This window comes from Aulonocara sp. 'chitande type north' Nkhata Bay, linkage group LG2, assembly GCF_057382095.1.
Source record: "Aulonocara sp. 'chitande type north' Nkhata Bay isolate Kocher_YH1m ecotype deep benthic linkage group LG2, A_spYH_male_GT1.1, whole genome shotgun sequence".
Classification (NCBI taxonomy): domain Eukaryota; kingdom Metazoa; phylum Chordata; class Actinopteri; order Cichliformes; family Cichlidae; genus Aulonocara; species Aulonocara sp. 'chitande type north' Nkhata Bay.
The window spans coordinates 4,978,717-4,997,224 of NC_141345.1; the positions used below are offsets into that span (position 1 = coordinate 4,978,717).

At 39.3% G+C, this 18,508-nt stretch overlaps 1 protein-coding gene across 1 annotated transcript in view; it reads right to left on the reverse strand.

Annotated features, from left to right (window-relative positions):
- The window catches only part of ccdc88b (coiled-coil and HOOK domain protein 88B), a 57,753-nt gene that overhangs the window by 27,047 nt on the left and 12,198 nt on the right, over nucleotides 1-18,508 (reverse strand). Inside the window, exons 8-18 of the mRNA XM_086303676.1 lie at nucleotides 16,888-17,033; nucleotides 16,502-16,583; nucleotides 14,831-14,989; nucleotides 12,492-12,638; nucleotides 12,109-12,283; nucleotides 11,764-11,879; nucleotides 10,616-10,684; nucleotides 7,525-8,235; nucleotides 4,753-4,932; nucleotides 1,678-2,018; nucleotides 1,362-1,521 (exon numbers count right to left, since the gene is read on the reverse strand). Coding sequence (XP_086159802.1) covers nucleotides 1,362-1,521; nucleotides 1,678-2,018; nucleotides 4,753-4,932; nucleotides 7,525-8,235; nucleotides 10,616-10,684; nucleotides 11,764-11,879; nucleotides 12,109-12,283; nucleotides 12,492-12,638; nucleotides 14,831-14,989; nucleotides 16,502-16,583; nucleotides 16,888-17,033 — 2,286 coding nt within the window. The remainder of the gene's footprint in view (nucleotides 1-1,361; nucleotides 1,522-1,677; nucleotides 2,019-4,752; nucleotides 4,933-7,524; nucleotides 8,236-10,615; nucleotides 10,685-11,763; nucleotides 11,880-12,108; nucleotides 12,284-12,491; nucleotides 12,639-14,830; nucleotides 14,990-16,501; nucleotides 16,584-16,887; nucleotides 17,034-18,508) is intronic.

Consider the following 18,508-nt stretch of genomic DNA (forward strand, 5'->3'; position numbering starts at 1 on the left):
ACTCGTCCCCTTCGAGGGACAACCCAGTTCAAATCAATACAAAGTTGTTGATCGCAATGTAGTGATAAAACATTTCAGTCTTCATGGGATAAAGATGTCACCATCCATAGGACAACTGAGGTCAGAGTGGTTTGATATATATGGAAATAATGGCTTCGCGGTCTGTACACTGCAACCTAGCTCAACACCAACAGCACATTTTAGTGTTTGACAGTGCTCACAAGCATTATTATTAAAACACCAAATGAGGGATTATGTTGTGAACGTGTGGTGTTTCATCCCTCCAGACTTTAGTCTCTTGGGAAATCAATGCCAGAGAATATTAAAGCTGTTCTGTTCAATATGTGGTAATCCAACACCTTCCTAGGAAACTTTATGTTGGTTTTTCCTTTCATTTATCACCCATTTACACTACGTTCTTAGTCTGTGTGAGAACCAGTCCTCATGTGAGTAGTTTGATACTAGTTGTGGTCCTAGAGTGGTTCAATCTAATAACATTATATCATAATTAGTATAAGTTAGTAATTAGATAGCAAATTAGTAGGCAAATAACTAATATAAACAACAAGAACACACCACTAGAACATTGCCTAACAAGTGCTGAATCTTTGTTTTCTTAGAATGGATGGATAGATGGATAAAAATCTATCTATCTATCTATCTATCATTAGATAGATAGATTTCAATTGTAAATTCATGTAAATAGGGAATCCTCTTCCCATCCTAAAGCTCATTATGGAGTTCCACAGGGATCCGCACTAGGACCAATTCTGTTTACATTATACAAGAATTATATATGACTTATTTTGAATTCACACCAGCTACTCTAACATAGAATAAAAGAATAAACAATATGGATCTAGAAATGAGTATAGTAATTCAGCTTAAAACATAATTGTTTATTTACTTACTGTATAAGATTTTGAGTTTTTCAGAATGTATTTATTTTTATAGCTTTTTCTAATGTTAGCAGAAAGCAGTCGACATCATTTTCTTCATTCTGTTGTGGCCACACAGTATATAAAATCCACACTCAAATGCAACTAAACAAACACTTTAAGTATGCATACTTCACTTTATGTTGTAGTAAATAAAGTGTTACTGTTTTCCTTTTTCCAGTTTTGAGCACCATTTCTATTTTCATTATGCTCTGTGCTGAGGGACCACAGTGTCCATCAACAGATAAAAAAAAATACAATTTGAATCTTCTGCATTTCTCATTATTTTTCCGGTGTGAACACACTGAATTCATTTCAGTAATAATAGTCATTTCCACTGCTGAGCTGCCTGTGAATTTTCCACCACATCCCTGCAGCAGTGCTTACCGTTAGGAACTAAAGTACCACGTCACACATACACACCTGGGACAGTGCGCTAATCTTGGCCTGTGCTTCTGCATACTGCTCCTGCAGCTGCTGTTTACCCTCTTCCATGCTGCTTAATCGAAAGCTGAGCTCTTTCTCCAGGTCCTGCAGCTGAGCGCAGAGCTCCTTGGACTCAGACAGCTGCTGACACACACGTCTACACGCACACCACAAACACATTTTAGACACTGGTTGCATAAGACAGAGTTGACATTAAAGATAAATGTACTGTTCAGCACAGTGCTGTCTCTGGTGCCTTATAAAGTTAACTGCATGATCAAGGTTAACTCCATGTCCTTAGGAGTGTGTGTACCTGTGTTCAGCATCCAGAGCACAGGCTCTCTGGTTGCTGTGCTCCAGGGCCAGGGTTGTGCTCTCCAGCTGCTGCCTCAGTCTCCCCGCTTCCCTCTCTCTCTGTCTGCCCTCCTTCCGTTGGCCATCCAGCTCTGACTGACACACCTCTTTCTCTTGCTCTAACCGTGAAGCCTCCAGCAGCGCCTGATCTCGTGCCCTGGCCAAAGATTCAGCCTCGAGGGTAGCCTCGCGGAGCTCTGCCTCCAGCTCCTCCTCGCGACGGCGTGAGGTCTCCAAACTGCGGCCCTGACGCTCCAACTCTGCTCTGAGAGTCTGAGTAGTGAGCTCTAACTGGTCACTCTGGCAAAAGAGAAAACACAAAGGATGATTTCGGTTCTTAACGCCCGCTTTAAATAAGTCCCCCATAATCACAGAGGAAAGTGCAACAGACAACACGAAAGCATGTGGCCAATAAAACAGGCAATAAACATAAAATTAACTTTATCAGAGTACAAAAATTAAACCACTGGCACAGTTTTGCATTTGGGTTGTTGATTCTACTACTTTTGTAGTTTTCATCCCTCGTGTTTTTTAGTGTTTTCCTCTTCACTTCTTTGTTTCTCTCTTTTTGTTTCTTGTTATTTTATAGTAACTTCCTGTTTAATTTTGGCAGTTGCTTTAGTCTAAGAGTCAGCTGTTATCTGTATGTTCCTTCCCTGCCCTATTTAGTTTCCCCTGTGTTATTATAGTGAGTTGGTTTTCTGTGTATTTATAGTACCATCTCTAGTTATTTGTCATGATGTCTGTTTTCCTTTCGGCATTGTTTGTTTTGGGCCAGGCCCCAGTGCACCTCACAAGTCCTCAAGTCAACCCGGGCTGGACCTTGTTTAAGTTTTGTGCCTTTTAATTGCACCTTGGGCACTTTATCTGCTCATACTCTGAGATCTTTGGTACCTGGTGGATTTCTGTAGCTCCCACAGCTTTCATTAGTCCCGCCTCCTGCTGTGTGCCCTGCTTTTAGGTCCTTGCATTTGATTGGATCAAAACAGCAATAATATATTTTAAAAATACAGCTCAAAAATAAGTAATTCAAAAGTTTTCAGACTATTAAAAACATTAAACATTAATTTACCCTGAAACCAAACTGCAGATTGAACTCTATATAAATAACAGGAACTGTTTGCTTATCTGTTAGATATTTCTACTGTATAAGCAATACTGTGGTCTATAATTATTTTCCTGAATGTTAAAATGCTCACCTTTAAATCCTGTTAGGGAAATTCACCTAATTTATTAAATCCTGTACTTTAGTGAAGAGGATGTATAAAGAGGGACGAAATAGAAATTACAAGGATGTCAAGAGTACTTTAAAGCACTTGAGTAAATGTACATTTTTTTGCCGCCTACGAGAATAACCATACTTCACATTACTGCACCCCTCCACATCATCAAACGTGGATGTAAACAATGCAATTCAGAAACACTTTCAAAGCCCTATAGAAAAAACATATTGAGTAGATTTTTGTTATCTCCAAGACACAAAACAGCGTCCTCCAGATTGTGGACTAAATCTAATTACTTAGCAGAAAATCTGATAAATTTTTCCAGGATATATGAGGGTTTTTAAAAAAATAAATAAAAATGCTTTAAAACAAACCAGTTCAGTAAACGTACACAACGACAGGGAAGCAAAAGGGAGAACGAGGATGAGACGTGAGTTCCTATTTTGTTTTTACTTACACCTACAGCTGAAAGAAGTACACTTCATGATTCATTTAACATGCACTGTTTTATTCTCATGAATTCTGGCTCTCTGCTTCTCCTGCTGGTGGTCGGAATGTGAAGTCTACCTCGAATGTAGCTAGAATCCATTCTGTGTCATGGGCTAAAACATCAAATATTGAAATGAACAAATTTTTAGTTGCTGCTGACGTCTGGCTGGCTTACAACTTAAGTTATTTTATTCATAAACCAAGTGACAGCAGAGTACTTTCTCAGCTCTAACATTATGAGAGTGTGCTGTTAGATTTAGTGTTTAGAAATCAAAGGAATGAGGCACTGTTTTTTAAAGATGCATCTCTGGTTTGATGCGATGTCGTGAGAAGTGTGGCAGATCGGTAGGAAAAGCCCATCCAGAGTTGCACTACTTTTTCATGCAAGCAACTAAATGTACACAAAACAGGTTTTTGGGATGCGTCATAGCGGAAAACACTTGTTCTAACGTGCTGTTTCTTTACAATAGGTTGTCAATTATATGTTGTGTACAGTTAAAGAACATCCAGTCTTGGTTAAGAAAATTGTAGTTTATTAGCCAGAAGTAATTTTAGTAGACATTTAGGCCAAACAGCCACAAAAAAGACTGATGTTTTCACTTTCAAAAAACTGGGAGGGTGTCACCAAAGAACATTACCCCATCAGATGGAGGGTTATATACAGCGTTTTCTGAGTGGGAGGTATTTATGAATCCCTTTTAAGGTATTTCTTTAATGCTGACTTAGCAGTGCTCTTTTCCTTAGTTTGCAGTTTTTCTTATGTGTTGAAATTTTTACTGCAAATTGCACATTAAATTGCACCGTATTCACAAAGACTTCAATGACCCAAAGTGGGCTGTCTGAAGAAGGTGGCTCTCAGTTGGGTTTCTGCTTGAATTTCCATCTGCAGAAATTCACTGAATAAGCCAAACCAAAACATTCACCTGCTTCCCTCCTCTGTGTGCAGATGAGATTTTTGTCAATATCTGAATACTGCAGTTCAAATCTGATTTGCTCGCTCAATATAAGGTGGATAAAAATGTTAACATGCATCTCCGACAGCTTAATAAAACTGTTCCACTTCATGTTGAAGCCTCAGTCGTGCAGTAAGGGAATTTGCTTGCTGAAATACTGAAATTTATTGGTTAAGTGGAATCCAGATGGGATGTTTTTATTTAAGCAGACCACAGAGGTTGACTTTAAGAAAATTTTGAACTCTTCTGTTTTTTATCTGCCCTTCTTCTTCTATTTCCCTCTTAAGTCCAGTGTCATCTGCCATGTTCATGGGCATATTTGGCGTCTTTATATTGTGTGTGCAAGTCTGTGGCTGTGTACTCTCCAACCTTGCGTTGGGCGGAGCGCAAGGCGTCCAAGGAGCTGCGCAGCGTGTCTCTTTCTCTCTCGAGTGTAGCCCGCTCTCCCTCCAGAGTGGCGATGATTGTGGTCTGCATCCTGTGAAGCTCTGCTTGGCTTCGTAAGCGACACAACTCCTCCTCCATAACTAGACCCTCAGACTGAAGAACCTGAGAGAAAAGCAGTTAGAAACATCTGAAATCTCGATGTATAGCATGTGCATTTACTATTACTACAAAACATTCTTATATTTTTCCAGTAATTGAATGAGTCTTGTATATATATGATTTCTAGGAAAGAACTACAAACCTACAGCTTTAAAGGAAGTGTTGAGTAAATACATTTCCTAATAATTCCAGTTAACTGGCAAACAACACAAAGGGTCTGTTGTTGGTGCACTGCAGGTTTGATGAGTGTGCAAAAGCACAAACAATCCCAGATACTCTTGCAGCTTTGCGAGGCTTTACTCTGGCACACTGCTGCCCTGAGCAAAATGCAAAAATGCTCACAAAAGCAACCTGGTGAGCTTCAAGTTCCACCATGTTTGCAAATATTTTCCATCATGCATTTAATGTAAAGTACAGCTAAGTACAAAAATCACCTTTTTGTATGATAATCATGACAGTGTAGATCAGAAACTTACCAAAGAAATTAAAAATTTTCATCTGGCTGAACAAATTTTTATGACAATCAATATAAAAGCTGTTTTTGTAATAGATATTTTAGTTTGGAGTGAAGAGCCACGCCACTGTTATTGCTGAAAACAATTCTGATGTGTGAACTTTTTGAATCTTTGTTTCTGTTATTTACTGAGTTACTTTAATTGTAATGTATATAATCAGAGACAATATTATGAAAAAAAACTGAAAAACCAGAAAACTTGATACCAATTTTGTAGTAGGATGACTCCATGCAGCTCATACTTATAACCAAAAATAACCCAATAACTTAAGAGCAGTGTTGGTCAAGTTACTTGAAAAAAGTAATCAGTAACTAATTACCTATTACTTCCCCCAAAAAACAATCCCGTTACTTTACTGATTACTTATTTTCACAAGTAATTAATTACTTAGTTACTTAGTTACTTTTTAAAAACACGATTTACAACCTGAATAGGTGATAAAGCGATAGATCTTTCAGCCCAATTCTACTTTTTCTACATAATCCATCATACAAAATGTAATCAAATGGAAAAGTCTCTTTTTAAAACTTGTTTTATTAGTTTTAATCTTTTAACTTTATGCATCAAGCAAAAATTTAATTATATGCAACATTCTCTGACTGGAAGAAATTTGATTAAACATTTAAACCTATTTTCTGCACATTCCAGCAGATAAAATAATTTTTTTTGTGTGTGTTTACACTCACTCTTTCAAACAGATGCAAGTAAAACACAGCAGAAAATAAATGAAATCAAAGACTAGCGGTCCTTTTGCTCTATTTTCACCTGTAAAGCAGAAGTGGCGTAGGCGCAGGTTTGCCCTGGTGTAGGTGTGCTGCAGCGGTCAGTTGAAGAATCCGCGAGTTTCTCTGTGAGTTTCCCATTACGTCGTAGCTACTCGGTGCTTGCTCGGAAGTTTAGGGATTTTTTTCGCTGTAAAAAGAAGTTTTCTTCCCACGCACAACGGACACTAATGTTTTTGTCACTTTTTATGGAATCAAACTCAAAATAAGGTCAGTACTTCCACGCTTTAAACGCTGCACGCTCATACTCTCTCCCACAATCGATATATGATCCATTGTTTATCTGCACACAGCTGTTGTCACGAATGTCGCACTCGCTTACGTCACTGTCGTGAGACATTCTCGCAAAAAAATCACGGTTTTAGTAACGCAGTAACGTAGCGTTCCTACGGGAAAGTAATGGTAATCTAATTACCGTTTTTGCAATAGTAATCCCTTACTTTACTCGTTACCTGAAAAAAGTAATCAGATTACAGTAACGCGTTCTCTGCTTAAGAGTGAGCTTTAAAAATCGCCTTCACAGTCATTGGTTTGTGCCACTTTCAGCGCTCCGCTGCAGTCTGGATTGTTAGGTTTTGACCACTTGCAGTGAGACATCTGCAACTTCACCAAGAGCATCAAACTGACTCAGCGTTGCATGACGAGGATCTTCACTGGCGATAAGAAACTGGTCTCCGGCTACAACCCAGAGACCAAAGAGCACGGTTCAGTGGAAAAGTTAATTTTATTTAACATTTACAGTGCTGCGCTCCATACAGTTGTCCATCATCAAGGTCAGACTGTTAGTGCAGAGTTGCACTGTAACTGTAAGCGTGAACTTTCCCTGACTGTGACACGTTTAAAAGTGACGTCTTTCACAGTACATTGAAAACCCAGACTTTTTTTCTATATTTACCATTGTTTGTGCCCAATACATTTGTCACTTACGACTCTCCCTTAGAAAATGTGTTCTCTTTCTCAAGATGAAAGCTAAGATCCATCATGAGTCACAGATGTATTACTGCAAGTGGTCAGAGAGGGATTTCCAAGGAGCGATCTAAACATGTGCTTAGCCCTGAAAGCAGTTTATAGCTGCACAAGGAGTCGATCATTAAGTGGCTGGCAGTCAATTTTAAATCAGTTTCAGCTTTTGCTTTTTATGGGTGTTGTAGCGGGAACATTTGATGGCGCTTTGCACACAAGAAACACATTATAAACACAATTATACAATAATATAACGCCCACGTTTTCACTTGTTTCACCGACCATTAATATCTACTTTCTACAGTCTCCAACTTAACCACTACAGCCAGCCATACCTCTATCTGCCTGCGGGCCTCCACCAAACTTTCTCCGGCTTTCTTCAGACGCTGCAGCTCAGCCTCGACGAGTACCAGCCGCTGCTCAGCCTCCCAGGTTTTCTTGCTCTGCTCTCCCAGTTTAGAGCGCAAGTCCTGGGCCACGTTAATCTGTCTTTCGGCCTCCTCCTGGGCCTCCTGGAGTCGTTTTGTCAGAAGCTCCATATCAGGACTAGTCAGGGAACATACGGCCAGGTGTGTAGCTATAGTCTCTACTTTATCCTCAACTGATTGTTTCTGTATCTCTGAACTTATTGGTAATTCAGTCTTTTCTTTCTTCGGCTCACTTTCTTTTTCCTGTTTCTCCCTTTCTTTCTGCCCTCCCTCAGCCTCTCCTCTTCTATTGGTCTGGATCACCTCATTGCATGGTTCATCTTTTCCCATCTGAACATGAAGAATCTCTTCACCAACTCCTGCTTCACGGTGAGTCCCGATGACTTCTCCTCTTTTCTCCTTCTCCTCCATCATTTTAACCCTTCCTTCCCCCTCTCCCCTGCAGGATTCAGATCCCTGGATTCCTCTCACCACCTTGTTTCCCTCCCCCTCCTCTTCCACTCTGTCTGGCATCTTCATTCCTTCCTCCTTCCTCTTGTCTTCTAGGTGTTGAAGTTTGGTCACAAGCTTTTCCAGACGCTGTTTCAAAGTGGCATTTTCATTCTTCAAGTTTTGAAACTGAAAAGCATAATTGGAGAGAAATGTAAAGACATTTCAAAGCTTTGAAATATCCCTTTTTTGTCACTGTTTCCTTTCATGTGCTGACAGTGATTGAACTTGAATGCATGGTGGGTACATCCAGTTTCGATACAAAAGAAAAGACAATGAAGTAGGGAAAAACGAGAGAAGGACAGACAGGGAAATTACTGATCGATTTAAATGATCTTTGGTTATAACAACACAATATAAAAGCACTCCTCCACACAAATAACTACAGAAAACTCAGTATGCCTGAGATCCGTCACACAGCACCATTCGCAAATTCTAGTATAATGTTGTGAACTGAGTAACATTTAATTACCATATTTCATCTGAGGGAATGCAAAGCACAGCCTTCAAGTGTCTTTTACGTGTCATACTCAGATTGGTTGTTTTAATCGTAACACATTTACTATTTATTACTTAAAATATTAGTTTTTTTAAAAGTGTTAAAATAATGTCAAATCACACTGTCCACAATAATACAATAATACATTATAAAAAAGTTTTATCTTGTGACATCAGTGACAAATCAAGGCCATATGTTTATGGGACACACACAACACAAACCCAGAGAAGCCTGTGAACAATAAAAACCAATTCAAATTCAATTCTGTTTGATTTATGTGGTGCCAAATCACAGCAACAGTTGCCTCAAATTGCCCTATATTGTAAAGTAAAGAACTTACAATAATACAAAAAGAGAAAACCCCCAAAATTATATGACCCCCTATGAGCAGCGGCAGTGGGAAGGAAAAACTCCCTTTTAACAGGAAGAACCCTCCAGCACAACCAGGCTCAGGGAGGGACGGCCTTATGGCGCAACCGACTGGTAGGTGAGGGGAGGAAGACATGACAAAGACATGCTGTGGAAGAGAGCCAGAGATTAATAATAACTAATAAGGAGTGTGTCAGCCTCCGGTGATCATTTAATCAGAATTGAATCTTCACACTACAAATTTGTTTCACTCTTTGTTGAAGAGGCTGAGTTACTTTAGTTACTGTTAAACACTCATAATAACACTACCTAGGCAACCTTTGTGTTTACATTTGACTTGTGCTGTTGCACTGTATATAATACTGTGTCACTACAGTTGCACTATAGTGCTGCTGCTGCTGGTACCTTGTTGTGACAACAATTTCACACATTAACTTAAGTCTGGTACCGCTGTCATCGGTGACAGTGCTTCACCGGAAAAGAAGGACAGAAAATACCCTTCATTTTGTTTGCACTGATAAATGTTGCCACCTACAAGTTATAATCACCGCTAAATGGTTGTTCAGTATATATAATTTTTTTTTAATAAATATCATTATCCCTTTTTATCATTATCCCTAAATATTGTATTATTATTCTAAGGATATAGCGTCTGCCCCCAGATTTCATTTGGTGGGAAACCCCAAAGCTATGCGGACACAGTTAAATGCAGTATTAACTGCAGTTAATTATGTTTCCCTTTGTTTAAGCTAACATTCATTCCTGCGTTTCTGTCATATTGGGCAGCAAACAATAACAACACAACATTTCACCACACTTTACTACTTAAATAACTAACAGTTAATGAGAACTATAGAACAATATTTCTATACTTTTAGCTCTCTTATGGTGTCCACCAGCTCCACCTGTCAGTCATCTGGTGTTGGGAGGCTAACATACACAGTATTTTTAAATCTTTTTCACTTGTTCCTGCTGCTGGTAGAGGCAGATGTAAGCTATGAGGCTGACAGCCAAAACAATCAATTCTCAGGCTGGAGGATGGAAACAACGAGTAGAAATTTAAAAGAAAAAAAAAAAACACTGAAGGAGGGTTGTAGAGTCTGCGAGCAATCCATTTCAAACACAAGTGAGCCATTATTTTTGTAAAAATGTCGAATACTGCAGCTAATTTTCTGCTGATGATAAATAAATAAAAACAAATTCATTCAGCACCAGAATTCTGCTCCACTACAACACAACGCTGCTCACACATGCTATGAATTTATTATATATGGCTACATAATACATGTGGCAGAGAAGGGTTTTTACATTGGCTATGTCAAGGGAAAAAGCAATATTACTTATAATAATAATAATAATAATAATAATAATAATAATAATAATAATAATAATAATAATAATGGATACTTTATTGATCCCCATGGGGAAATTACTTGTTTTTCTCTGCATTTGACCCATTCACTCAGTGAAGCAGTGGGCAGCCCACTAAGCAGGCGCCCGGGGAGCAGTGTGTAGGGACGGTACCTTGCATTAGCGTCAGAACAATTTACTACCAGTCAACAATGTGACGGTAAAAAAAAGAAAAGATGATTGTTAGAACAGTAACTGTTTGGTAAAGCCTTCAGTTTGCTCTGTGCTCACCTCCCTAAATGTTTCCTGATGTTTCATCTCCAGGCAGGCCAGCTCATCCTTTGCATCTGGAGAATCAGCCTGCAGCGAGGGGAGATGGGTCTTTAATGCCTTCATTTGTTGCATCCTGTTTTTCCAGCTTCATTTACATCTTTAACAACTTAGATATATTCAGAGATGGCAGGCCTGCTGGTATCGTAATTAAACATTCTTAATTAAAAAAAATTTTTCCCAACATAATGATCATATCAATAACAAGACACGCAAGGGAAATGGAAAACTATATATAAAACCTGATTTGCATGTTATCCAGTTGTCATTTCTCTTCTGTCTGTGTGCATTACCGTGACCACTCGAGCAAAGTTACATTGTTACAACTACAAAGTTAAAGCTGCTGATTAATGTAAATGTCAGCAATTCACACTGCTGCGCAACTCACCATGCAGATGACCTTCTGCAAACTGCAATCATCAATAAAAGGCTTTTCAGTATTTTTTAAATTGTGAGAAAAATCCTAGTAGCAGATTTCCATGAAATATCGGGATTTTAAGGATATATCACCCAGGTTCAAGCTGAGCATCAGAATGGGGAAGAAAGGTAATTTCACTGACTCTGAATGGGGAATGGCTGGTCTGAGTATTTCAGAAATTTTCCCACACAATCATTTCTAGGGTTTAACAAGAATGGTCTGAAAAAGATGAAATACCGAGGTCAGGGGAGATTTGCCAGACTGCTTCAGGGTAATATGAAGGCAACAGTAACTCAAATAAATCCTTGTTACAATCAACATATGCAGAAGAGCATCTCTGACTGCACATTACATTGAACATTGAGTCACACTAGGCTACAAATTGGAAACTGAGGTTACGGTTTGATCATGGGTTCACCAAAATTGGACAACAGAAGATTTGAAAAACTGTGGCAGCAATCAGGTGGTAGCATCAGAATTTGGTGTAAACATCATTTAAGCATGGGTCCTGCCTGCCTGCCTTGTATCAGGCTGGAGGCGGCAGAGGTGGGAGATATTTTCTTGGTACACTTTGGGCCCTTTTAGTATTAACTGATCATCATTTAAAAATTCACAGGCTGCCTGACTATTGTTATTGAGTAAGGTGACATTTTTCTCTATTAGTCACAACTTGCGACCTCTGAACTCTGACCTCCTGCTGGGCCTGCAGCTCCTCCAGTCGTCTTCTCAGCTCTGCGTTCTCCTGCTCCGCTCCCAGCAGCCGCAGCGTCGAAGCCTCGCCCACTTCCACGCTCAGGGGCTTCTGATCTGAGGCGCAGAGAGGAGGAAATAAAGAATAAAACAAGAAAAAGAAGAACAGAAGGAGGGAGTGAGGCAGATAGGTGGAGGAAAGAAACAGAGAAAAAGAGAAATGGATATATGAGCTCAGTTACTGTTGATTAATAACCTGTGGGTAAGTATTACGTCAAAATATTTTCTCTTATCAGTTAATTAGCATGTCTTAAATGACAAGGTGCAGAGAGGCGGGTGCTCTGACCAATCACTTCACTCAGCTCCTCGTCGGACTCCAGCTCTGATTGGAGGAAACGCTGCGGAAGTGAAACAACCGGAGCAAGGACGCTGCCCCCGCTGCTGCTGTGCCTCAGGTCAGCCTCGAGGCTCATGTTCATCTCCAGCAGTTCATCAACTCGCTGCCTCTCAGTGTCCCGCTCCTAAGCACATATAGACACACACTCAATGATCACATGAGCAAGAGACTTCAATGGTCCTCCACACAACATGCATGGGGTTCTTTCATGAAATGCAACCTTTCTGTCAATAAAGAAAATATTAGAACAATCTGCAATCTTCAGTTCAATTATAAGCTCATTTGTACGGGATGGACAGAAATGCAAAAACTGCATCATAGTTTCCACCCACCGCTTCCACTTCCATGATTCTCTGACGCAGCACAAGATTGTCCCTCTCCAGCTCACGTAGGGAGGAGCAACGCGCCCGAGCGTCCGCCAGCTGCTCTTCTAGAAGCGTTTTGGTTTCCTGCAGTGCTGCGCACAGTTGCTGCTGCTCCTGCAGGGGGCACCAAACAGAGACGATTGAAACAACACGATGACGTGCTCACTGTTTTCGTTTCATGTATTCTGTCAAGTCTGGGGGGTTTTCTGAAGCAACTTCCTCTAATCTGTCATATCTATCAATGCTTTGCTCCCATTCAGTTCTCTACTGTCACTTAAGTGCACAAAGCAACTTTAAATGGTTTTAGCTGTCAGCTGAATGTATTTTCTATATAATTTCCCCTTATTATACAGTTCACAGTAAAGACACAGACAAGTCCTGCTGAGGGAGTCAGAGAGGCTGACGTACAGCTGAGAAGCAAACTGCAGACATTGCAAGTACTAAAATATGATCTCCAACTGTGATCGTAGCTCAAGAGTTGGCAGTTCATCTTGTAATTGGAAGGTTGCCGGTTCGAACCCCAGCTTGGACAGTTTTGGTCATTGTGTCCTTGGGCAAGACACTTCACCTACCGCCTACTGGTGTTGGCCAGAGGGGCCGATGGCGCGATATGGCATCCTCGCTTCTGTCAGTCTGCCCCAGGGCAGCTGTGGCTACAACTGTAGCTTGCCTCCACCAGTGTGTGAATGTGAGAGTGAATGAATAGTGGTGTTGTACAGCGCTTTGAGGTTCTCGAAAAGCGCTGTATAAATGCAATCCATTATTATTATTTTGGAGCTTGTATCCGGCTACTTTAGTACTTTTAGTACTCAGTCTGATGCTCTCCAATGTTAGAGTTGTAAACTGTTGTAAATTGTGACATTTATATTTTATTATGTTTTTGTTAGGCTGTATTAAGTGAATTTAAACTCAGAGTAGCAGCTTGATAATAACAGGAAACAGCAAGTTATTACAATCTAATTACCAAAGTAGTAGCCTAGTAATTACCTTGTAACAGCGGTGGTTATAACTGATGTATATTATATTGAATTTTATGTAACTGTGTACTAAACAGGCCACATAAGCAAGACCAATTAGTATAGTAATATAATTTTAAAAATATTCATTTTTATATCCTCATACTCACAGTAGTTACTTCATAAAAAAAATAAGGTAATACTTATTAATATCTAAATCCACATTAATAACCTATTAAAGCAAAATTGAAAAATCAGACAACATGGTGATAAAATATATCTTTCAAAATGAAGGAAAATAAAATATAATATAATACTAAGTCACATTTTTAAGATTTGTTTTAGACTTTCTGTGTTTTTAGTGAGACAAGTTAGCAGTTTAACAAGACTATAAAAAGCTACAAGGTGTTAAACCAGAAATAATCACAAGCAAACTGTCAGCAAACCTCTCTAGCTGTCTTGCTGGTCCTTTTTTGGCCAACTCGGTGTAATTTTTAGCAGAATCCACACTTACGCAGATCGCTGCAAACAACTTGTGAGTACGATGTCGTCACTACTGATAAAAAACGCAAATAAAACCCAACATGTAATGAAACTAATTTGACCTTCCAAACTGATTTTTATTTTTATTTCTTTACACGTAAACATTCGGCACCTTTTCCTCCCGATTCTTTACAGCCGCAAAACAGTTCATTTTGAATTTCTGGAAACGAGTTCTCGGCACACACACAACATTAGAAAAAAATCACCCTTCCGGCTAACATGAGCAGTCACACTGATATTGAATTTAAACAGGATGACTCAAAAAAGACAGGGAAGGTGACGGTGAGGACACTGCAAAGTGTTTCACAAGGATATGAGCACTTTTTTTTTTTGCCCTGAACAGTTATAGTACCTCGGAATAAATCTCATTTGGGTGTAAAAATTCCAATAACTGTAGCTGCTCTTTGTCAATGAAGCAGCTCCAGGCGGTAAATCCCAATGACATCACACAATATAATCTCATTCTCCGGCTTTGAGCTTTAGAGTTGTTCGTACTCACTCTTGATTGAAACCCTCAGGGCCGTGTGAGGGAATATATGGCTTTTGAGATTAAGTGGTACTTCTTTTAAAAAATAATAGCTACTCAAAGAGAAAGATTAAAAAAGGGATCTTCTTGATGTGACCTTCGCCAGTAATTTTTATATGACGGCCTTTGTCAAGCTTGTGTGTGTGTATCAAAGCAATGTGAAAATGACTTTGTCTTCCCTGCATAACATTTTTTTTAAACTATGTATTTTGTAGTGGAGATGTAGCTGTGTTGCTTGATTTCTCTATGGTGTGCGATGTGTGCTTGGTGTGTGTGTGTACCTTCAGTTGAGTGCGTGTGAGCTCCAGGCTGCGCAATCTGTGTTTACAGCTTTGAAGCTCAGTCTGGAGCTGCTCGGACCGTGCAGCTCGCTCTCGGGCACAGTCCAGCTCATCCCGCAGTGCACGCATGCCCCTCACATCACCCTGCAGAGAACGGTTCTGCATGCGCGCAGACACACACACACACACGGAGACACAGATACACAGATACATTCATACACCAGCTGGGATGAGGTCAAAGAAGGTTGTGAACAGATCAGGAATGCAGTAAAGCAAATGTTGACAAAGTCTGATACATGAGGAAGGAAATGTGTGCGTGTATACAATCCTGAAATGTACTCACAAGGATAGAAAAAAATTGAAAAGACCCATATGGAAAAGAGCAAGAGCTTTAACTTGCATGTATTATAGTTTCAAATAACATTTGCATGTCTTCTGCTATTTTTTACAATGAAAGTGGTCGAATTAACTGTGAATCACGTAAGCAATATGCTGTGTGAAATCAATGCAGAAAAGGTCATGTAGAAATAACTGGCTTGCAATAAGTCTCTTGATACTTATATAATTCAAAAGTTGAATAACTGATTTATATTTGGGCATTTTTTACACACAGCACGTAACTTCATTTAAACTACTGGAGAAATTACTCACATACTTATATTTAAGATACCCCTAATGTCCACTGTCATTATTTAAACATCATTCTAAGGTACTATTCAGGAGGACTGGCAAGAGTCAGGCCAGTTACTGGCCAGTTACCCATCTGTAAAACTGTTTCCTTGTAGAAATTATTCCCACACAGACATTAATCATTTAACAGTAAAATCACAGATTTAAATTGTAATTATCTTGAGCATTATCAACAACGCTTATGGCAAGGTGCTGCAGTGCTTAGCACTGTCACCTCACAGCAAGAAGCTTCCTGCTTTAAATTCACCAGCAGGCAGGAGCACTTTCTGTGTGGACTTCATGAGGGTTCTCTCTGGGTACTCCAGCTTCCTCCCACAGTCCAAACACATGCATGTTAGGTTAACTGAATAAAGAGCGGTATGACTGTGTGGTTAATTGTGGCTTGTAGTCTAAAACGCATTGATTTGTCACTAAGAGGTGAAAAGTAAAAATCCAACAACTCAAGTAATATTTTTTAAATGAACGTTGACTTTAAAAATTATATCATAGATGAGTCCTTACAGTGCACTTCTATATGTAAGACATATTTGCATAAGTAAATGATAATGACAAATGAAGAATGACAGTGATGTATGGAGTACACTTAGCACTGTGACAATGGAAAATGAAACTAAATGACTCGTCAGTGAGGGAACATTAAGACTGTATATGTATGATCATACCTGTAGTTTTGTTATGAGTCTAAACTTTCAAGTTCAGCTGAGACAGTAACAGCCACCTCTTTCAGGTCAAAGTGTATTTGAATGGAAAGAGCACAATCTAATTTACGGCAGAAAGATGTTTTTATTCAAGATCCAAAGGGTTTTGGGTGATTCTGCACTATTATGATTAGGCCCAGTGAGCAATAGTCTAGCTGTTGTCAAATTAGTAATGTTGTATGTGTGGTAAAAGAACAAAACAAAACAAAACAAAAAAAGAAAGAGAAGAAGAAGTCTGCATGAGATTTCTGTCTGTGTGCTGACCACTATTCCATGTCTGTACCTCTTTTTGAAGCTTCTGAAGCTGTTCCTCCATGGTCTCAATCTCCTGCTTGTAATCCAGTATCTGATCACCTTTATCTTCCCTAGAAAACATATCAGCACCGCAAATGCAATTACACAGTTTTTCTAAAGGCTTTTTCTTTTCTTTTGACTTGTATCTGTGATAAAGTGGCAGATAGAAATATAATTAGAGAAGAAAACGCTGTAATATTCTGAAACCGTACAGGCGTTTAATAAGCTGTGTGCGCTGGATTATACCTGTGAGCATCTCATCTGATCCCGATTCATTGCTCAGGTTTGCAAATAATTTTCTCTGTCTTGACCTTTGTCACAACTTTTTAAGAATTCTCCTGACTTCTATCATCTCGAGCACACACACAGACTCACAGTTGTTGTTTAAGCCGGCGCAGTTTGGCCTTGCTGTCTGCCAGCTGGAGTAGCAGACCTTGGGATGACTCCTCATTGCGGCCAACCAAGTGCCCCGTCGTGGAATCAGACTGGGCCTCCCGCTCCCGACACAGCTCTGCTATCCTCTGGGAAGAAGAGAGAGAGAAAGATCAATGATGGATGTGGAAAAGGATACAAAGAACAGCTGAAAAGAAAGACGTGGGTTGAGGACTAAAGGCTCAGAAACACATTTCTGAGGATCTGTGAAGGTGAAAACAGTGAGCCGCACATGGCAACTAAATAAGTATGTGCTTCAGTAGATGCTAGCAAAGGTAAGATACTAGTGTTTTGCTGTGTATGCACTCTTTTTTTACAGAGTAAGGAGCTTGGGCTGCTGTGATGTCTTCAGATGTTTTAGACTGTTTGACGCTTTGTGATGTATAATTTAAGTCAGATCAGTGTAGCAGCAGAAAATTCACACAAGGGTTAAATGTAGCAGGTATTTTTGCAAAGGGGGTGTATTTTATAAACATTAATGCAGAATGACCTTTTTATTCCTGTAATTTTGCAAACCAGCACAGCAACAGAACATTTTGATCTTACGCAGTATTCACATAAAGGAGAGCACAGTGGGACAGGGTTTTATTAGGGCCGATTTAAATCTGTGGAATTTATTCGAAACAAAATTTAAGATCTTACGTTGCTTTGATCTCATATTAAGGTTGTAGGAAATGCCTTTTAATCCACTAGAAGCTTAAGACAGATCTCAGTTAAATATCACTGGATTCAAGGATTGAGAATGTGTTTGAGATCAGAAGGCAGGAACATGAAGTGGAATCAGAGGTGCATTTAGAAAGGACTGTGGGATCTTTGCTATTTCAAAGAAGCAAAGTTACTACGCTCCTTACACTAGTTTTTTTTTTTTTTAAAATACTGTAGTCTGTTATCTCCAGCCTAACAGCATGCATTTCATTTTCCAATTCATTGTTACTTAAATCACATTAAAACCTTTGACCACAATGCCATTTCAATCCCACTGTGCACTAATGTTTTATGAATTTTAATTAGTTCTATGGGTGGTTCAGCAGAGATTTCACTGATACCACCTTTTGTTGGTTAAAAAGCAGAATTATTACAACTGTAGGAGGTAATCCATAGCTACAAAATGTCTGGGCGGCATCTGGTGTGAAATGTTGATCCAACTTGAAACAATGGAGGAACTGATTCACTTGCTGAAACTGATTTAGTTAATTAACTTTTAATTTCTTCAGGAAAACACATTTTCAATTTCCTTCTTGTCACGTCGGCGTGATTGAAAACATCATAAATGTCCAATTTTTTCATTGTCATTCATTACAGTTCTCCAGCAAAGAATCAAACAACGGACAATGATGGTAAATTCACTTTAAGGCACAATAACGCTCACACTATGAAGTCCATACTCCCACTGCTTCCATCTGTCTGCACAGTTGAAGAGAGCAAAAGTGATGCAGTAATTTGGTGTTCTTTCCAATCAGCTATTATAGTCGTTATTAATTTCTGTCTTATTTGCTCATTTGCCCACTTGCCTAGATTTAGATGAGCTGCTCAGCACTATCATGTCTGGTGTATGTAGCTACCA